This window comes from Manacus vitellinus, unplaced genomic scaffold (genome assembly GCF_001715985.3).
Source record: "Manacus vitellinus isolate BGI_N305 unplaced genomic scaffold, ASM171598v3 scaffold_2_pilon, whole genome shotgun sequence".
Lineage (NCBI taxonomy): Eukaryota > Metazoa > Chordata > Aves > Passeriformes > Pipridae > Manacus > Manacus vitellinus.
In genome coordinates this window covers 6,853,765-6,872,226 of record NW_021940208.1, presented here as the reverse complement: position 1 = coordinate 6,872,226, position 18,462 = coordinate 6,853,765, and the positions used below count along the sequence as shown (strand labels likewise).

Sequence of the window (18,462 nt, the reverse complement as noted above, 5' to 3'; positions counted from 1 at the left end):
TGAGCCGTCCCCCGAGAACTGGGGCGTGTGGCGGTAGTGTGCGAGGGGCCACGGGGTGTCCTCGGCCGTGGCGACCTGGTGGGGGCCCGCATTCAAAATGCCTTCCCGTAGCCCCGGCCCTGGCGCGATGCCGGCGGCCGAGCCTGGCACCTTTCAGCCTGAGGTTCTTCTGGGAGGAGATACTGTGACTCTGTGAAACAGTCAGTAAGTTTAGATGTTGGTTGTTTTTCTCCCTAGGGGCTCTGCGTGCTCTGCTAGCCGTCCAGACGGAGCTGCAGGAGAGGCCGCAAAGGATGCTGAGCTGCGATCTGTGAGTACCAGCCACAACTTGTGTGGTCAGAGTGACATTGCTGCCTGTGTCCTGGCTCTGGTATTGGGCTGATCTGTCTCTTTATTGTGTTTGTCAGGTCTTGATTGAACCCCTGTTAGCAGTGTGCCCTCATAAGGCATAGTGTGGCTGAGGCATAGGTGCAGGTTGTTGTCCAAAATTACCTTTCATAGCATTAAAGAGTCGTTTAAGTTTGAAAAGGTGTTTAAAATCATCTAGGCATTAACCTAGTATTGACGAGTCCAGCACAAAACCATAGTTTCAAAGCACTGGATTTACACATGTACATTTACACCATTCCACTTAGGGGATGGTGACTCAGCCACTTCCCCGGGTAGCCTGTTCCAATGATATAAACCTCCCCAGTGCAACCTGATGCCATTTTCTCTTGTCCTGTCATTTGTAACTACTTAAGAGACCAACCCCCACCTGGCTGCAGCCTCCTTTCAGGCAGTTGTAGAGAGTGAGAAGGTCCCCCCGAGCCTCCTGTTCTCCAGGCTAACATCCCCAGCTCCTTCAGCTGCTCCTCATAAGACTTGTGCTTCAGATCCTTCAGCTCTGTTGCCCTTCTCTGGACACACACAGCATCTCAGTGTCTGTCTTGCAGTGAGGGGCACAGTACTGCACACAGGATTCAAGGTGCAGCTTCACCAGTGCCAAATACTGTGAGACAATCACTGCCCTGGTCCTGCTGGCTACGCTGTTGCTGATACAGGCCAGGATGCCATTGGCCACCTGGTCACACTGCTGGCTCATGTTCAGCTGCTGTTGACCAGCACCCCCAGGTCCTTTTCTGTGGGGCAGTTTTCCAGCACTTCTTGGGGTGGTTGTGACCCAAAATAAGGACCCAGCACTTGGCCTTGTTAAACCTCATACAGTTGGCCTCAGCCCATAGATGGCAGCCTGTCTAGATCCTTTGGAAATCCTTCTTGCCCAACTTGGTGTCATCTGCAAACGGACTGAGGGTGCACTTGATCCCCAGTCTTGAGCCTTGGGAAACTCCACTGGTGACAAAAAGAGCTGTAAAAATTCTTTCTGACCTAAATGCTATGAATATCCTGAAATAAGTGGCTGTGACTTAACTGTTACTCTTGAAGTTTAATCTATTTGCTCCTGGTTCATAGGAAAATCTTTGTTGAAGTTTGCTCAGCATTGGTCTTTTAAGTTTATCCTGTGAGACTGGAGTAGTGGAAAGCTTGTTACCTCATTAACATATAATTTTCTTTATCTTCTTTAACTCTCATTGATTTTTAGGGCAAACTGAAATATGACTGATCGAGATGAGCCTCAGGCTTCTGGCTCTGATTACCATGGTGCCCAAGATCTGATACATGGTCATCAGGAGCCATCCAAGGAGTATGCATGGCAGACAAATACAAGAAAGGAGTGTTCACGCTCAAGGCAGAAGAATGCTGCTCCTGGGGAGTCTTCGAATCATCTTAACAGTATATGTGAATCATCAACTGCTTCAGCTGAGGTTTTACTTATCAGCAGCGATTCAGAAATGTGAGTTTTTACCTCTAGTTTAGAATTTTTTACTGTGAAGAACCTGTGTCAGATATCATAGAAGCAATCATTCTTTTGAAAGTAAATACTCTTTTCTTCTTCAGTGATGTCTCTGTTGCTCCTGGCAGTGAGTGCCATCCTGGGTGCTCCATTGCACCATCAAAGCAAAAAAGGAGGTGTCAGTCTTCAAGGCAACAAGCTGAATCTGTTGCAGAAGTGCCTGACAATGAAAGCTCGTCAGATTCTTCTCTGTCTCCCCAAAGTCCAATGAAATCATCGGAAGTTTCCAAGCAGCAGAAGTCAAAACTCAATTTGAAAGCCATTTTTGCCTATCACTTCAGGGGAAAGAAGTTTAAAGCTGCCGCACACCGAAAATACAAAGCTGGCTCAGGGAAGAAAAGGAAGAAAAAGAAAAAATGTGAGGGCACAAGGATGCCCACAGGGAGACCACCACTGACAGCCTCACCTCAGGAGCAAAAGAGGAGGCTACTGGACAGAGGTTTTCAGTTCCCTTTTGTCGAAAAACATTATGGGGAGAAACATATTCCCTTAAAGATGGTTCTTGGCTATGAGGTAAGTCTTCTGATTTGTGAGATAAGTATTACTATTTTAGTAAGTTGACTGTGTTGTGCTTCTACCTGATGTGCTTGAATAGAACAATTAAAAAACCAGATTTTATTTCTATTAAACAGGACGTCTGATGTTGTCTTAATACCCTTTAAGGCAAACAGAGAAAGAACATATATCAGTGTCATTGTAATATTACAAATTCAGTTCATAATATAAATGCTTTAAGTGGTGTTTATAAGATCTTACCTGATAAATTTTTGTTTTCAGCAAGCAGCTGCAAAGGGATATTTCAAGTACATTGAAGTGCTTAAATATGAAGAACATCTTAAAAAAGCTTTAAAAGCCCTTCAGGCTGGTGAAGACTTAGAAAAAGAATGTGTGGTATTACGGAAACACAAATACCTAGATGATGAAGGCCCCATTTCTCCTATTCAGGAGACAGAGTAAGTTGATCTTTATATTTTTAGATGTTATAAGACTTATTTTTAACTAAAATGTAAATATGTGTGTACAGGTAGGTGCATGACACCCCACACTGCCCTCAACCAGTTTGCTGGTATGGGTGGGGTTTCAACACTTGGTCACAAATCCAAAAACACATGGCACAGGGTGCTGTGAAGAGAGAGCTGACTGACTCCAGACAGTACAGTCTGCCACTCTTCACAGTTAGGAATTCAGGAGGTAGTACAGTTGCTTGTAGTAGCGTGTGATTTTTGTGTGATTTTAGGGAGTCCTTTCTATCTTCAGAGAAAATCTGTGGATGAGAGTGGAATTAAGTTCATGACTGGTGTTTCATGGCACTATGGAGAAACTTCAGTTACAATATTGGGAAGAAAGCTGTGTATCCTTATTAGCTGAGACTTATCCTCTTATGTTCTTGCTTGTGATTATATTCTACTTCCTTTCCAACTTGCTGGCTTTCTAGCCTGTTTGGCAGTGTAATCCAAATTATCTTGATACTGCTGTTGATATCTGCTACTAAATCTTTGTTCTGCTCCTAAGCACTCCTTCTGTCCTGCTAGTGTTATTTGTTAGGATGTCATTCTGCTGTCAAAAACTATCATTTGAGAATGACCTTATGTAGAAGTATCTTTAACCTACAAGCTGTAGCACTTTAAAAGACACTAAGAGAAAACAGGGCTTGTAGTAGGAAAATAGTTTACACATTTTGAGCTACTATAAAAGTACGGAGTTTGATTTGAATTTTTTATATTTCAGTGATGATGAGGACAGCTTGAATTCTGATAATAAAGAGCAATATGATGCCAGAATAGTGGTAAGTAATACTTCAGAAAATCTCTAACCTTTTTCTGCTAAACGTAAGGAATTAGTAGATAATAATGTTTTCAGTACTTAGTTCTTGAGCTTAGATCCAGAGTTAACAGTGTGATACCCGTGAATCTCGATCTGTAATGGAGAAGGAGGTTATTTTGAGAGTCCACACTCTCTTAAATAACATGCTGAAATGTGTAGGAATTCTGCAGTTCTCTCAAGAGTTACTGAAGTTTGCAAATTTACTATTTACTTGTATTTTAAGAATCTCAAAACCCAACTTGTCTTTCATTTTCTTAGGAGAACAGCTCTTTCATTATAAGCAGCACAATTCCCAGTAAGAAAAAATCAAAGCCAGAAACAAAACGTGCAAAATCAACTGAAGTGATTGAAATAGAGGATGACGAAGACAGTGCAGAGGAGAACTCCTTGCCTGTGCAAGGTTCACCTCTGTGAACAGCAGATGGGACAAATGAGGTGTCAGTGGTCGTTTTTCATGGCCTGCTTCGTTTAAAGCATTGGTCTGAAGTCAATCTTGAGCTATCCACCGAGCTACCCAGTCACATCTGGTGTAATGTGAGTATATTGGGCTTGTGTCTGACGCAGTTACAAAGCAAGTGTAATCTGTTGCTCTGTTAAGCTTTTAAGTGTGTTCTGTGCTATTCTCTATCAGGAATATAATATCCTTGGTTCAATGGCTGATAATCTTGCTGAAGTTCTGGCTTCTGCAGCTTGACCTCTGTTAACCAGTGGATCGTAGAATTTATGTAATTAAACAGGCAAACAAGGTCCAAATACCGTAACATAGCAGCAGCACAGTATAGAATAGTATGCAGTTGCATGCATACACCTGTATGCTCAAGTTAAAAGGGCAGTTTAAATGCCTTTCTTCAGTTTTCATAGCTGACTTCTTTGTGAATGGCCTGTGGCTTAGAGGTGAAGATTTAAAATACTTAGAGTTGAGAGGCTGAAGACAGAATTGAAGCTTAATGCAAATAAGTACCAACAACAAAAATGCAGAAGTGGTTGGTCAACTTCAACAGAAGTCTATTGCAAAATATGGTTAATGCATTCAAATAATCATAAAATCAATTTTGTATGATTGAGGTTGTCTATTCCATGTGGAATAACTTTTCAGAAAACTAATTCTCTGCTCCTGAATCTAATACAATAATGTGAATTTGTAAGTTATCTTAAAAATAACTGTAGCAGTATAGTGAATCTTGGGTTAAAAATTCTTTTTCCCCTCTTGCCCTCTGCTATCCAGAATGGGTTCTGATGTGAACATGAGTTAGCAGAAGATAAAAGCTCTTCATAATGACAGTTCTTAACAGGCATTGCCCCAGCAGAAAATAACTTTCTCTAAGGGGTTTTAGTCAGCAGGAAACCTGACCAGTAAGTGTTTAGAAATGGTCTGAATACAGCCAAGTCCTTCTGTGTGTCATGGAAGCTGAAAATATAAAAAAAAAAGTTTCCTTGTCAATAAACAAGATTTAGAGACCAAACAGTCATCTGCCTGCCTCAGATGCTCTTAACCAAATTGCTGTCAGCAACTAACAGCTGTTCAGCAGGTAGAAGTAGTCTGTGCTGAACAAGGATGTTGTCCAGGAAAGGTTTTATCTACTGGTTTAATGGCAGTCTGAGGTGATTGGCAGTAGGTGCTCAGTATTGAGAGCAAGTCAAGCTGCATTATTTACATGCTTGAACTAAGGTACCAAACCTTAGTGAATGAAGTTTCCCAATTACAACTTGGTGGTTCTAGGACTGAAAAATTACTCTTCAGTATTTGAAGATCACATTTAATAATAGTCCATAATTAATGGCCAGGTGTAACTCCTTTAGGCGTCTACCTGAGAAATACTCAATAGCTTGAAAGACTCAATTCTGGATGTAGGAGTGGGGTTCTTGCTTAGTAAGGCATAGTGAAGGGGGTATGCGGAGTCCTGCTCATTCTGCAGTTCATGTGATGAATTTTGTTGTTCAACTGCTGAGTGACTCAGAAATGAACTAAATTTTAATTCTGATTAGAACTGGATAAGTACAGGTGCAAATCAACTTATTACAACTGTTGCATTGATTGCTGAAACCTAGCTTTGACTTGACTTGACCGTATATGACAGTTCTTATTACTTTGCTTTTTCTTCTAGTTTATATTGCTTTTGGAGGATGAAATACCACTCAGTTTTCTTGCTGCACGAGGTAAGCTGTTGGTTTCAGTTTTGTTTCCTTCAGGTAGCTTTTTTTGCTGTACTTCACAAGAGGTTTTGAAAAAACAGTGCTCTATACTTGAAGTGGATGTATTACAGTGCTTCACAGCTGCGCAGCTTTTGTGTGTGAAGGTTCCAAGGTCTAGAGTTCAGTCCCACATCTCTTTCACCTGACCATAATTAGCCTGTAGCCTCTTTGAATGAAAACAAAAACTTGAGTTCTTGAATATCTGTAAAGCGCAGTTTTTGTTAGAAGTTTTATATTGAAATACTTTGTTTTTACCTGATGTTGCGTGCTGCAGGGCAACTTTGTCTGGTTTGGACAATACTACCTGGGATTTTCTCTGCTGAAGATGTTGAGGAACTACTGTACACTTAGTCTCATCGTGGTGCCTCACACACACTTTCTGTACCAGGGCGTATCATACAGTTGCAGCTTCTGATGGCTTCCCTGTGGTAAAATTCCATCTTAAATCATGTCCCATGCAAGAACAGTAGGGACAGCAGAGAGGAGCTGGTAGTCTTGCATGTACATAGCTGTGAAAGCTTCTTACTGTAGGATGTTATCAAGTTTGTGTGGCTTCAGGACAGTGTAGGAAATAGCATGGAAGAAAGCACCATGTAAGGTTACTGCATAGGAAAACACCTGTAACATGGGAAGCGCTGAGCTAAAGGTAATGAAACCTTACAAGAACATTCTTTAGTAAGAGGATAAAGAGGATAGGAACAGGGTGTCTTATTTGGCCAGTGATGTAGCTAGGAGTACTGCACTGTTTAACACAGCATAGATTGTTCTTAGGATGGCATGTCTGATGCTGAACTCCTTGCCACAGTTACTTTTTGGTTTAACCTACCTGTCTCTAGAATGAGAAAACACAATAGTAGTGGAAGATGACAGTTTTTAACAGTAACTACAGTGAACTGGGAAATAGCTTCAAATGCTGTTTCAAAGATAGTAAAAGATGAATGCATTCAGTCTGTTCTAGCACTTGATCAGGTTTTGTCTGTTTCTGTAGACAAAAACCTGGAACCTAGTGCTTAGAAAAAACCCTTCTTTTGCAACCCACAGCTGATGAACATATTAGTTGTGTTACTTATATGAAGGGACAATATTTGCATGAACTCCACTGATCAATCTCAGGCATGAGTTTAATGTACCAGATTTGTAGAAGTGTAGGTAGCTCAGTTGTATCTCTTTCTTTGCAGATGAGAACACCAATGCTGCAGCAGTGGGCAGATTTAATTTTTTGGGGAGCATTTGATTTATTATGGCTGTTTGCTGGCCCGCTGATTCACAAATCTGACAGTTCAGTGAATTTCTGTTCAACATGGGAGTGAAGGAGGTAAGCTTTGAATTTCATTTGAGCTTCATCATATGAGTATTGAACTTCTTCAGACATGCTGTTTCCACAGCAAGTTAATCACACTAATTTGTGCACTGTATGGTATCTGCACCCAGCAGTGTCTTCCTGATGGAGTGTTCAAAAAGCAGTGCTACAGTATTTCAACAGCTGGCATCGTTGGTTTTCATGCAGATGTGCTTGTAAAACTTGGTATTTCTGTTGAAACAAGTAGGTTTAGTGTTTCCAAACTGGGAGGCTTGTCAAATACATTCAAAAACTGTTAAACTGTTACGGGATTAACGTATAGTTAAATAAGTGACCTTTTTCCAAACTATTTCTTCTTTAAGGGGCATTCTTGTGATGTCTGGAATGCAGTAGAAGGCCTCTACTTAAGTGTAAGTATTAAGGAAATAGTTGGCTTTTTCCTTGGTGGAGGTAGTTGGACGAGGATCATAAAAGCTCAAGTCTTAGGTTTTTTGCTGTCTTTTTCTGAAGAAAAAAAAAGAGGCATTTTATTTTGAGACATAAATCCAAGTAGCAGGTGACCACTAAACAGGTTTCTTTCGAAGTTAACTGGCTAGGCTTAAGAAACAGTCTATTCCACAGCCATTGTGGAGTTGCTATGCCTCGTTCTTCAGCAAATAGGCACAACCTGCTGTGTGTCTGAATTGAAAAACGTGGCTAGAAGAGTGACAGGTTATGCTTTCCTCACTGTAAAGTTAATTGCAGTGGTGACAATGAGACCTGTAACAGTTTACTTAGTGGGACAGTTCTGCAAACATACTTAATGCAGCTACTGTAAAATCTAATAATTTGCTTGTTTCGATGTGCTTGAATTGTGCATCCTACCTACTAAAGGAAGTAGAATTAGCAGGTAGAGGAAAAATACTTGCAGTGAAGAATTCTTGTACGTGGTTTATTAGAACGTATTTTTAAGATGTCTTAAAATGGTGTTTGTGTTTTCTTTGTGAGGTAACTCCCTTAGTTGTACCTTCTGTGCCATAGTGCTCCAGTTTCTTAAATTGCAGATAGACCTTGTTGGTAGTTGTGTGGTATACTGGCTTTGATTTCAACTGAAATGCTTTGTTTTGTCATTAGCATTCAGGCAGTGTAACAGGACCACAGTCTACCTGCTTCATATTGAGTATAAGAGTACTCAAGTCCTAATAAATTACTGAAATACTGAAGAATCTTGGCCATATTGATCAGATGCAACAATTTACTTTGTTTTAGGAAGTCCATGTGATAGTCCAGTCTGAACTACTGTCTTGGTAAGTGTGTGTGACTGGTTTTTAACACTTGCCTGTTGCAGGTCAGCTGCCTGTCTTTCACTTGGTAAGCTGGTCGTAGTGCTGTTCTTTTCTTGCTGAGAAAATGCAGTGTCTTAGAAAATATGAGTTTATCTAACCCCAAACTTGAGAATGCTGTGAGAAAATTGTTGTGATGATTGGCAAAATGTTCAACTGCTCTGAAGAGAGTGAGTGAGAATGGCCTTTCTGAACAAATTACTACATGAATGTCCTCTTCACGTCACTTTATTTTTACATGAAAATGTCTTGTCTCAGTGAGGAAAGATCATGACTTTGACTTTGTTTTAAAAATAAACAGGAAATTAAAAGGAGCTGTCAAATAGCACAATATTCAGACACTATAGTTGCTTGAAATGTGATTCCAAATAGAGACTCTCAGTAATGCTTGTGGTAGTTAAAACCACTTAAGTACTAAGTGCTGTTGTAGGTTCTGCTGATTTGTAGGAACATCAATTTGGTTTGTAACATTACTTTGCTTTTTCAGGAGGCATGTATTTAGAGAAAATAACAGAAGAAATGCAGGATGCCATTTCACAGCAATCCGAAGCTATGTCTAGGGTTAGTATGACATTTGAAGTTTTGCATATACCTTAATGACTGAAGGACTCTGGTGGCTGGAAGTCCTATCAAACCTAGTTTACTGTTTTGTGAGGGTTTCATGAACTGGTTTCAACACTGCATTACTGTAGCATTCACTCTGTTAGGGGAACAATTTATTGTAACTTTGATTTGCCTAAAAAGCATTCATACAAATTTCTCATTCAGAAAGGAGGTGATCAGGTTAACTGCTTAAACTGACAGTTTTGCTTGGACAAGTGAGTTGCACTTTACAGTAAATTTATAGGGAGGATTCTGTACATATTTGTAGTTAACTGCCTTTGATGTTTGCTTTTCAGGTAACTAACTATTACTGTTAAAACTGTTGCTAATATGAAGGAGCTACTTCATCTTCTCCAGGTGCCAGCTGTTGAAATCATTTACTCTCCTTCTTCCCCAAAATATCTTGAAATGACTTAAAAAAGACACTCAGCGGGATACATAGCAGATACATTTCCAATCTGCTTGATTTTTATCTGTCATGTTAATATATAGTACAGGGAATGCTGAGGTCTATCCCGATAGGATCTTCTCTGTAGGTTCGTGTCGTTGGAAACGCCTCACAGAATAAACTTGTGGTTTCGCTTTACCCATTGAACTACCTGTTAGCTCTGTGGGATAAAACTGCAAGACATCTTCATGTAGCATCCTAGGAACTGTAATAATGCACCGTGTTCTCCTTTAGGTGTACTGTGACATGCTTTGATAGAAATGAAAAAAATTATTCAAGTGGAAAAGCTTGGTAAGAGTCAAAATACAGAGTGTTTTGGGACTTCAGGTGCAACTAACATACTAAATTACACAGGCTGAACTTATTCTTCACCTAGGTTTTAGTGTAGATACCTGACTTTTAACACTATTTTTTGCTGCCTGAGTGTTCTGGATGGCTTGAAACAGTCAATTCCCCCTTCAGTCATGGAGTAATTATTCTTGTGGTGGCTGTAGGCAAGAAGAGACAGCACTGTGGTGACTGTCTTGAAGTAACTTACTGCGTTTGTTTTGTGTCAAGAGATGCTCCACAGTTTCACACTGAGCAGCTGCTGTTCAGGTGAAAGGGGCATGAGGTGAAATTCATGGAGTCTGTTTTCCCTCTCCAGTTGCATGGCAGCTTTTGTGAAATGACAAGTACCTCTTATTCCCAGACACTAGCTGGTGCATGGGAGAAGGCTGAATGTTAAAATGAGCTGTTCATGGATGGAGAACTGCAGCTGTTTCCCTGTATGGCACTTCAGCCCAGCTGCATTCTCCTGATGGGGTGTGCAAAAAGCTGTGCTACAGCAGTGCAGTGTTTGGCATCACTGGTTTTCGTTCAGCTGTGTCTGTTAAACCTGGTATTTTTTCTGAAACAGTCTTTGACCTCTTCAGTGATTTGAGTGTACTTGCTTTCTATTTTCATGTTCCAGTGTGAGAGCTGAGTATTGGCCTCTGGAACTCAGCAAGTGCATTCAGTTTCTTCTTTCTAACAGGTGCTTTAGGATACTGAACAAAGTGAACCTTCCTGTATTAAAAAGATGAGCTGTGGAAGATAAAAGCAACCTGTTTTATAGGTAAGCAGTGAGTTACTACTCTCACACTACACAGTTTGTGTGCTAAATTAGTATGATTCTAGGACATTTAAATTTAAGTAAACTGTTTTAGAAAGAAGTATAAAAAATGGTTGTCTAGTACCAGAGATTACTGGATGGTGATCACTCCAGATTTTGGCAGTATCTGAGCAGGTCACTCGTCTGTGAGTCATTCTTGTGTGTGTATGTAATGGCTGTCACAGTTGTGCAGTGGTTTGTATACTAGTGTCTTAGACTGCTCTTGGTTGTGAGGAATCAAGTACATCTCCTCTGTACTTAAAAATTTTAAAAGATTTTAGGCTTGTTGGTACACAACTTGGCTTTAATGTTGGCAGGATTAATTGGTCCATCACTGGAAAGGATGGGCAGAGTGAAGTCCTAGTACGGGCAGTGAGAGGAGTGTCTGGTCATTACCAAGGCTGCTGGGATGTTACTGTTTCTGGTGAGCTGTGGACATGACCGTAAAGCAAGTCCATCAGACTCTTGTATTGCCATATGATGTGGCACCAAGGCTGCTGGGAATAAAGCTTCAATGTAGGTCACAGACACAATGTTCCCTTTGCTGTTAGGAGGAAGTTGCTGCTGAGGTGTAGGTATGTGGTTGCTATCCTTGGGTGCCTCCGAAGTTCCAGCTGGAACCTTTGTAGATTGGACTCCACAGCTACTCTTGAGAAGGTAGTGCTTTTGAACAGAAGCAAAAAAGGGAGACCAGGGCTGCTCCATGCAATTTATATCCAACTTGTGTGTTGTTAACTCTTCCCTTACACTAACCAAACCTGACTCTTTAACTTCCAGTGTCTGCTACCAAGTTGCTGCATGTCAGAGGGATGAGAAACTCTACCTGAGTGCTACCAAAGTGAGTGTGAAGGTAAGAGCACGTAACAAAATGGTTGGTACTATAAAGAGATTCAAGGTCACTTCAAAGAGGGTTTGCATGGCTGAAAAACCAGCAGCTCTTAACGCGGTGACCGCAAATTGAAATCCTCTGCAGGATGCCGTGGACACGTAGTGTGTGCTATGGTCTATTTATGAGGAGATACACCTTATGTCCTTAAGCCTTTTGAGGGGAAAAAGGATGTTAATCTTCTGCCCTTGGGTTTTTGTGATGCTGATGTAGAGGAAAGGCTGCTCAGTTTCATTCTGAAACCAGCTGACATTTGTAGCACAGAAAGTTAAAGCTGGAGAACAAAAGGGTTGTGGTATGAGCAGTCTGGTAGCCCAGTTGCTGCTTGTGTGTCGAAAGGAGGACAACTGAGCTGGTGAAGGGTCTAGCACACAAGTTCATTTTGGAGCAGCTGAGGGAGCTGGAGATGTTGAGGCTGGAGAAGAAGTGGTTCAGGGAGGACCTTCTTGCTCTTACTTGTAGTGTGGTGGGGGTCAGTCTGCCAATTAAGAAGCTGTGGGATGAGAAAAAATGACCTCAAGTTGTGCCAGGGACATTTAGATTGGATGGTAGGAAAATGGCTTTTTTTTGGAGTAAAAGTGCTAATAGATTTTTTTTTCTCTCTCAGGCTCTGGTGATACTGCTGAAAGTCTGCTGCAGTGAGCTACACAGCTGTTCCAAATGGAGAAAGATCTTACCTAAAGTGTTAATTGCAGTTATTTGGCATTAAAAGTAGTGCATATTGTAACTTGCCTCTTGTCCTCCTGTGAGATATGAAGGTGCCTGTGTGCGATGTTAGAGAAGACCAAGCTGAGTATATTGTGTTGTAATTTGACTGAAAATAACTTGATCAGGTGTTTTCCCTAACTTCCCTGTCACTGAATTCTCACTGTACTGAAGCCCTGGATAGGTATTTATTCTGTACAGAATGTCACAGCATTTAAATAAAACTGTCTCTGAGCTGCAGCCTGGGATTATTTCCTGTTGCTACACTGTGGCTTTCAAAGAAGGGTGAGAAAATCCTCACAGCTGATCTCCTGAGCCTTGGTCTCTTCCCTTCTGATCATATTCTCAGAAAGGAGCTAGAATATTGCAGAACTGCCCTGGTGAAGCTGAGACCATATACCTGCTGTACTGCTCATTATTTGCACTGCAAACAGCCTCCACTGACCTCCGTGGCATAACAAACTGATTCTGGTTTAGGCTTTTTACTTATGCAGGAGGTAACAATTGTTTTGCTACTCCAGTACATGCAACTGCACCAGACTCTAAGAAATCAGTGAAAGGACCTGTACAGTGTAATTAATTGTACATCTAAAGTAAGCTAAGCTTTCTGGTGGAACAGGTCCAGAGGAGTCCATGAGAGTAACTGGATGGGAGCATCTCTCCTGTTAAAACAGGCTGAGAGAATTGGGGTTCAGCCTGGAGAACAGAAGTCTCCAGGGAGACCTTTATACCACCTTCATCATTGCCAGGATGACCTTTAAAGGTCCCAACCCCACCTATTCTGTGATTTACTGGTATGTTTTAACCCTCATCAGATTGAATGAAACATCTCTGCTATTGCACTTGCTGATAACCAAGTTCAAATTTTAAAGCACAATTTTTGCTATAATTTGCCCTGGTGCTTTAACTACTTAGCTATGAATTGGAGTTCATCAAACATGGACAGAAAAATATGGAAGTAGCAACAGTAAGATTTTTATTCTCAAGTGCTTGAAAGACATACTGCATGTGTACAGGAACCCACACTTCGTAAATCATAGTGCAAAGAACTGATAAAAACTCCAGCTTTACAGAAATGTCTTGCCTCAAAATAATTCAAGTCATCTTTAAAACGCAACTTTATTTGAAAATGTTTTATACATTTATATTACAAAAGTTAGTATCTCCCTTTAAAAGATAAATGCATATCAAGAAAGACCTTTCATTCCTGTCTACTCTGAGACAAACCATGTTGAAAGCAGCAGGCCATCTGCTTCTGTAGTGATTTCCCTAAACAGGAGGGTAGTACAGGGGTTTTGGGTTAATCACTGTTTTCCTACAACTTAAAGCTGAGGATTCCTAATGGCTTTGCAATTAAACATTGTCTGGGTTGTACCAATATCATAGCGAGGCTTTTGCTCCAAGTCTGCTGCCTGTCACAGTGCTTTCCAAGACTTCTTGGCTCGTAGTTTTTCCAGCATTTTCTGCAAATAAAACAAACCATGAGACTAGTGCAGCTTAAGCAACTACACTAAAAACCAGCAGAGCTAGAGGGGCACAACTGAGGTACTGCCCCATCTGTTTGACCTGAACATCAGTAATAGACAGTGATGAGTTCAGTGACTGCCCGGGCTTCAAAAAGGCCACAGATTGCAGGGTGGGAGAGAAGGTGTGCTTATTTATTTTATGTTAATTATGGAATCTGTAAAGCAATGCAACGAGAGCACCAATTTATTCCACCAAAAAGAAGTTGGGGTGGTCAGTGCTAAAGGCAGGATTTGGGCCTGGAGCCCCCTGGAATAGTCACAGCCTCTCAGGATCATCAAGCATTTCCTTCCTTCCAGTTGTCCAAGGCCCAGCAAGAGAACAGGGAATTAATGACTCCAGTCCTCTAGTTCAAGCCCTCTTCTACAGCAACTGGAGGAAAACCCAGACAAGATTCTTGCAACCTGAAGTTTAGGCATGCTCAGAATGTTACCCTAACCTCAAGCAGCCAAAGCAGTCCAAAACCCACCAAACCTAATTCAGTCTAGTTTGAACTACTGAAAACCCTGCCATTCTTTCGCCATGTAGATTTTCTAACAGCTGGAGCCTTTTTGCTCAAGCTCAAGCTCAAATCACCAGAAAAATTCAGCCTGAGGCAGCCCTGCATTTTAGATGAAGTTTCAGCTTAGTCACAGTGTTGACAAGGAAATTCTTATGTGGATGTACCAATGCCATCACTTAAAATCCAGACTGGTTGGATGGTTTCCATTTCACCTGCACTCAAACTATGCTTCAGTGACTGATTAGAAGCTCAATGAAGTCATGAGACTCACCAGCCAGGAGGACAGTGTAACAAACTATTACCTTTTGAAACTCTTTAGCTTTTTCTCTGTTTTTAGCGTAAGTTTCTTGCCTGGTTTTTTCTTCCTTTCTGATTTTTACTTCTTCAAGTTGATTATAAAGTCTGTGGGAACAGTAGGAAGAAAATTGAGTCCTGGCAGAAAGGAAGTGGCAAAGCTGGAGTAAGTTAACAAGCTTAAGGGTTTACACTGGCTCACTTGCTAGCAATTAGGAAAATTTGACACATCTCTCCAGTAATCTAGAATCACTTCAAATTCTTCAGCTGTATCAAACAAACCCCCCTCCACGTTCAGGAGCTGCACTTGGTTCATGTTACTGCTCATAAGTGCCCACGTGCGACTGTGAACTTTGCTTCAAATTTTATCTAGTGTCAGGCATTAAGTGGCACAGCAGCCTCAGGCTGGTGAAACCAGCAGGCTGACCTTGTGTTCCTCACTGCCACCCATGCAAGGGCCTTTCCCAGCAGGTACCTGGATCAAACACTCTTGGCTCCTCTCTCCCAACTGTTCTGTGTTAAGCAGCACTGGGTTCAACTGGAAGATCACAAACTGTTATGTCTGACCAAGAGCTTTCATAAGACACAGATTAACTACTTCTGTTGGTTTTAGTTCAAACTTCTCCCACTTGTGTTCATGCATTACCTGGATGTACGCTGGTGCATTTCAATTTCTCCGGCCTTCCTGTCCTCTGGAGAAGATACTCTCACTTCTCCTACTTTTTTCAACTGACTGGCAACTGCACCATTTTTTCCTAGGGAGAAAAAAAAATAAAAAGCCAAACATTTCTTAAATTTAACTCTCTAGTTTAGCTAACTCAAAAGCATGACAGGTTTTCAAAGATTTTTAAATGACATGACAAAAAAAGAAACAAGCTAGCAGAATGGACACAATGGAGATGATGTCTTGTGTTAAAATAAATCCTCACAGTCTCACTCGTTAGGCTGCTGCCTGTGCTTTAAGCCAGCCATGGCTCTCAACAGCCGACCTCCAAGTCCCCAGTAACAGGCATTAGAGATGCACCAGTTCAAGTAATGTGGTTGTTCTTTGATAAACAGCCATTGCTTGCAAAGATACCTATAACAACAAACGTGGGCTGATTGTGAAAGACCACCCATAAAAGCCTTTACAACACTGCACTGAAGAGGCAGCAGGGCAGTGGAGGGGGGGAAGCTCTCTCCATCCCCAAGAAAACAAAGAATATCCCAGTTTGCAATAGCAAACACATAACAAATATAAACTCTGTTCTTTGATATACAACAGCAATTAAAAGGGTACCTAATGGTGTATCTTGTCCCCAGACAAACCTACCAGAGAGAAGACAAAACTCCTTTTGTCTGCTTCTTGACTCCTTAGACTTTCCTCCTCGAAGCTTTCTGGCCTCCGGCTTTTCATTTTCTCTCTCTCTCTTTTTTATTTCTTCTACTCTTTTCAGAGATTCCTGGATGAAGTTCTGCTTTCTTTTTAAAAAGGATTTTTGCAAACTTCCAGATGTAGTTGCAAACTCCAGCAGCATCACTGTGAAGGAAAGTCTCAACATTTCTCACTATTAACAACGAGCAGTAAGTCATGCATTTCAATGTACTTCTCCTAATATACTGAAGTTGACCACTTTTGTAAATGGCACTAGGAGAATTGCATTGTGAGTGATGAGGTATCTTGCAAAACAGGCAGCAATTCAGACCTATGAAATCCAGTCATGGTCAGCAGGTCTGCTGAGACAAATACTGCATCAAAAGCATCTCGACCTAATAAGTCCCTAACACAGTTAAGTTCTGTCAACTCCTGTCTTTCATGTTACTGTGGTTCACTTTAGACAAAAAATATTTCAGTATTTTACTGCTGTTCCACATTGTTATCAGAATAGAGAAAAAACAAACAAAAAAAACATTCTTTGGCTACAGGGCTTGGGAGACTAACAGGAAATGAGAAATAAGTGAATGTGCAACTGTGAAAACAAATCACAAAACAACACAGAATTTTTCAAAGTTAAGCTGTTACAATACAAAAACAAGTGTAGTGTAGAACTTTCATAACTTGGGACAGGACGAGACAAGCAATATGACACACACTAAACCTGGGTCAAACGTACAACAAACCAAGCATGAACAGCAAGATGCATTTGCCTAAGTAAAAGCAGCTCTAAAAAATTTTCCAGATGAGAGGTGTATTTTACTGATTATTTTAATAATAAAAAAATTTACTATCTCTATCTCAGCTTCAGTATATTTAAGTTACACATAATTACCTGCAGTCCGATGTGACGGACAGTGACTGTTGTTGGGACTCTGGGCTTTGGGAGAGCTGTCAGGCCTTGTGAATGCCGAATAATCTGCATCTGGAGCTAGTGGTAAAAGTTCTCTCTCCTGTTTCAAAAGGAATCAGTGGCTGGAAATGCTTAAAATACACTGCCAATTTGAGTGGAGCAGTACTACTGTACCACTAGCTTAGACCCAATGCAAATAAAATACATTCTTTTGCCCTTAGAGCAGATGCAAAGAAAAATCACAAATGGATCTTTGTAATAATTATGAAAAATCTACTTTCTAAAAACATTTTAAAACTTAAAAAAAAAAAATCCATTGAAGACTTTTTTGCCCACCAGATTCAATTGGTTGTTCTTAATACAGGGCAGCATAATTCCATCTGCTTTCATTTCCTACTGTTCTCTCTAGTTCTCTCCCATTACTCTCACCCCACTTGACTCTTTCCCTCTTTGTCAGTGGCGGGTGACACCCACTGCAGCAGTACAGCCTCCAGCTGTCAACCTTCACTTCTCCCTCGTATCAATTTATAAAGACCCATCCTTGGACACTTTTAGGATCTTCTGTAGATGCCTCCTGCAATTAAAGCATGATTTCATCTAACTGACACAGATTACTTGGTTCTACATTATTGCTTCATCACCCAAATTATTGTCTCGTTAAAACCCAGCCCCTCTGCAATTTACAGCCTTTGCTTTATATAAGCAAACAGCAAAAAGCACACCATGGGCTAACTAAGCGTGGTAGAATGACAAGCTGGTTATTTTTTCCCCATAAACCTCAAACTGCTGTGTGAGCCTGCTATGGCTCCATCTGCTAGGTAGGGGATTTTTCCTTTTTCTTTTGTCCTACATTCTCATTTCGTTCAAGTTTTCAACCAGTGGGATACAATTTAATCTTGCAAACACCAGCAAGATGGTTTGTTTCTTGCAGCAAGTCTTCCACACTCTGTCTACACCAATATGACAAGGTAGTAATTTTAAAGAATAGCCCAAATTTAAGATCTATTAGATCTCTCCAGAAAACCTAATGTCAAACTAGGATGATTCAAGCAATTACTAAACTCGGATAACCCAACATTCTCTTGTTTTGCAACAGTGGATCAACTGCTACGGTGGGGCCTCTCTTTATTATGATTAATACTAAGTTAGAATTACATTAGATAATGCTCACCTCAGTAAAAACATTACATTCAGACTGACCCACACAGGTTGGGTTATCGATTTTATCCTCAATTTTCTGTTGGTTAATATGTTCAGTGTCCGATTCTGCAGTACTGATGTCATTTGAGCTTATCAGAGTGAGTTCTGGTTCTTCCATAATACCACGCCCTGACTCAGTCTCCTAGAAAAGAAAATATACAAGTCACCAATGTAAAAATAGAAAAAACTAAAAAAAAAAAAAAATAAAAATAAAAAAATAAATATTTCCAGCTATAGCAACAGCTGTTGTTAGAAAGAAGAGGCTCATTCAAGAGGAAGAAGAAAACCCGCCCCAAGCCATACATGAAATACAGAAAGAGAACATGTATATCAGAGTTCAAAAAACTGAACCAAATAACGCAAAGCAG

The 18,462-nt window shown here is 40.7% G+C and overlaps 2 protein-coding genes and 8 non-coding genes across 19 annotated transcripts in view; 9 read left to right on the top strand and 1 right to left on the bottom strand.

Annotated features, from left to right (window-relative positions):
* Positions 1-216: 216 nt before the first annotated feature.
* Positions 217-12,547, top strand: TAF1D (TATA-box binding protein associated factor, RNA polymerase I subunit D). Of its 3 annotated transcripts, XM_018071449.2 has the most exons (15): positions 217-310; positions 1,583-1,834; positions 1,939-2,407; positions 2,672-2,847; positions 3,623-3,680; positions 3,977-4,252; positions 5,824-5,875; positions 7,090-7,226; positions 7,574-7,621; positions 8,460-8,497; positions 9,021-9,094; positions 9,819-9,875; positions 10,600-10,680; positions 11,494-11,566; positions 12,210-12,547. In XM_018071449.2, exons 2-6 carry the CDS (start codon positions 1,596-1,598, stop codon positions 4,130-4,132), a joined length of 1,098 nt encoding a protein of 365 aa, XP_017926938.1. In that variant the 5' UTR covers positions 217-310; positions 1,583-1,595; the 3' UTR covers positions 4,133-4,252; positions 5,824-5,875; positions 7,090-7,226; positions 7,574-7,621; positions 8,460-8,497; positions 9,021-9,094; positions 9,819-9,875; positions 10,600-10,680; positions 11,494-11,566; positions 12,210-12,547. The 3 variants fall into 3 exon arrangements, with proteins under 3 accessions (XP_017926938.1, XP_017926937.1, XP_008917575.1); XM_018071448.2 differs by lacking the exon at positions 9,819-9,875; XM_008919327.3 differs by lacking the exons at positions 8,460-8,497; positions 9,021-9,094; positions 9,819-9,875; ... (1 more) ...; positions 11,494-11,566; positions 12,210-12,547 and adding an exon at positions 8,325-8,442.
* Positions 5,634-5,705, top strand: LOC112841047. The gene has a single exon (XR_003212691.1). It is a non-coding gene; the product is annotated as a small nucleolar RNA SNORD5 (small nucleolar RNA).
* On the top strand, positions 6,868-6,994 carry LOC112841046. Its single transcript, XR_003212690.1, has one exon. It is a non-coding gene; the product is annotated as a small nucleolar RNA SNORA40 (small nucleolar RNA).
* On the top strand, positions 7,318-7,456 carry LOC112841039. The gene has a single exon (XR_003212683.1). It is a non-coding gene; the product is annotated as a small nucleolar RNA SNORA8 (small nucleolar RNA).
* LOC112841042 lies at positions 7,850-7,981 on the top strand. Its single transcript, XR_003212686.1, has one exon. It is a non-coding gene; the product is annotated as a small nucleolar RNA SNORA1 (small nucleolar RNA).
* On the top strand, positions 8,660-8,732 carry LOC112841050. Its single transcript, XR_003212694.1, has one exon. It is a non-coding gene; the product is annotated as a small nucleolar RNA Z40 (small nucleolar RNA).
* LOC112841043 lies at positions 9,639-9,770 on the top strand. Its single transcript, XR_003212687.1, has one exon. It is a non-coding gene; the product is annotated as a small nucleolar RNA SNORA18 (small nucleolar RNA).
* Positions 10,351-10,484, top strand: LOC112841040. Its single transcript, XR_003212684.1, has one exon. It is a non-coding gene; the product is annotated as a small nucleolar RNA SNORA8 (small nucleolar RNA).
* Positions 11,610-11,739, top strand: LOC112841041. Its single transcript, XR_003212685.1, has one exon. It is a non-coding gene; the product is annotated as a small nucleolar RNA SNORA25 (small nucleolar RNA).
* Positions 12,548-13,262: 715 nt separating the features above from the next.
* Positions 13,263-18,462, bottom strand: part of CEP295 (centrosomal protein 295) — a 42,282-nt gene continuing 37,082 nt past the window's right edge. For 6 of the 8 annotated variants that reach the window (XM_029960948.1, XM_029960950.1, XM_029960949.1 and 3 more), the window contains 6 exons: positions 18,066-18,236; positions 16,877-16,994; positions 15,940-16,146; positions 15,274-15,382; positions 14,636-14,735; positions 13,263-13,770 (listed from right to left, as the gene is read on the bottom strand). In XM_029960948.1, coding sequence (XP_029816808.1) covers positions 13,723-13,770; positions 14,636-14,735; positions 15,274-15,382; positions 15,940-16,146; positions 16,877-16,994; positions 18,066-18,236 — 753 coding nt within the window. In that variant the 3' untranslated portion in view covers positions 13,263-13,722. Of the gene's footprint in view, positions 13,771-14,635; positions 14,736-15,273; positions 15,383-15,939; positions 16,147-16,876; positions 16,995-17,149; positions 17,469-18,065; positions 18,237-18,462 lie in introns of those variants that run through there. The other 2 variants (XM_029960951.1, XM_029960953.1) reach the window with 2 other exon arrangements.

Coding starts and splice junctions, on each gene's coding strand:
- TAF1D (XM_018071448.2), top strand. CDS start 1,596: ATGACTGATCGAGATGAGCCTCAGGCTTCTGGCTCTGATTACCATGGT. Junction 2,848..3,622: donor TCTCCTATTCAGGAGACAGA/GTAAGTTGATCT, acceptor TTTATATTTCAG/TGATGATGAGGACAGCTTGA. Junction 3,681..3,976: donor AATATGATGCCAGAATAGTG/GTAAGTAATACT, acceptor TCATTTTCTTAG/GAGAACAGCTCTTTCATTAT.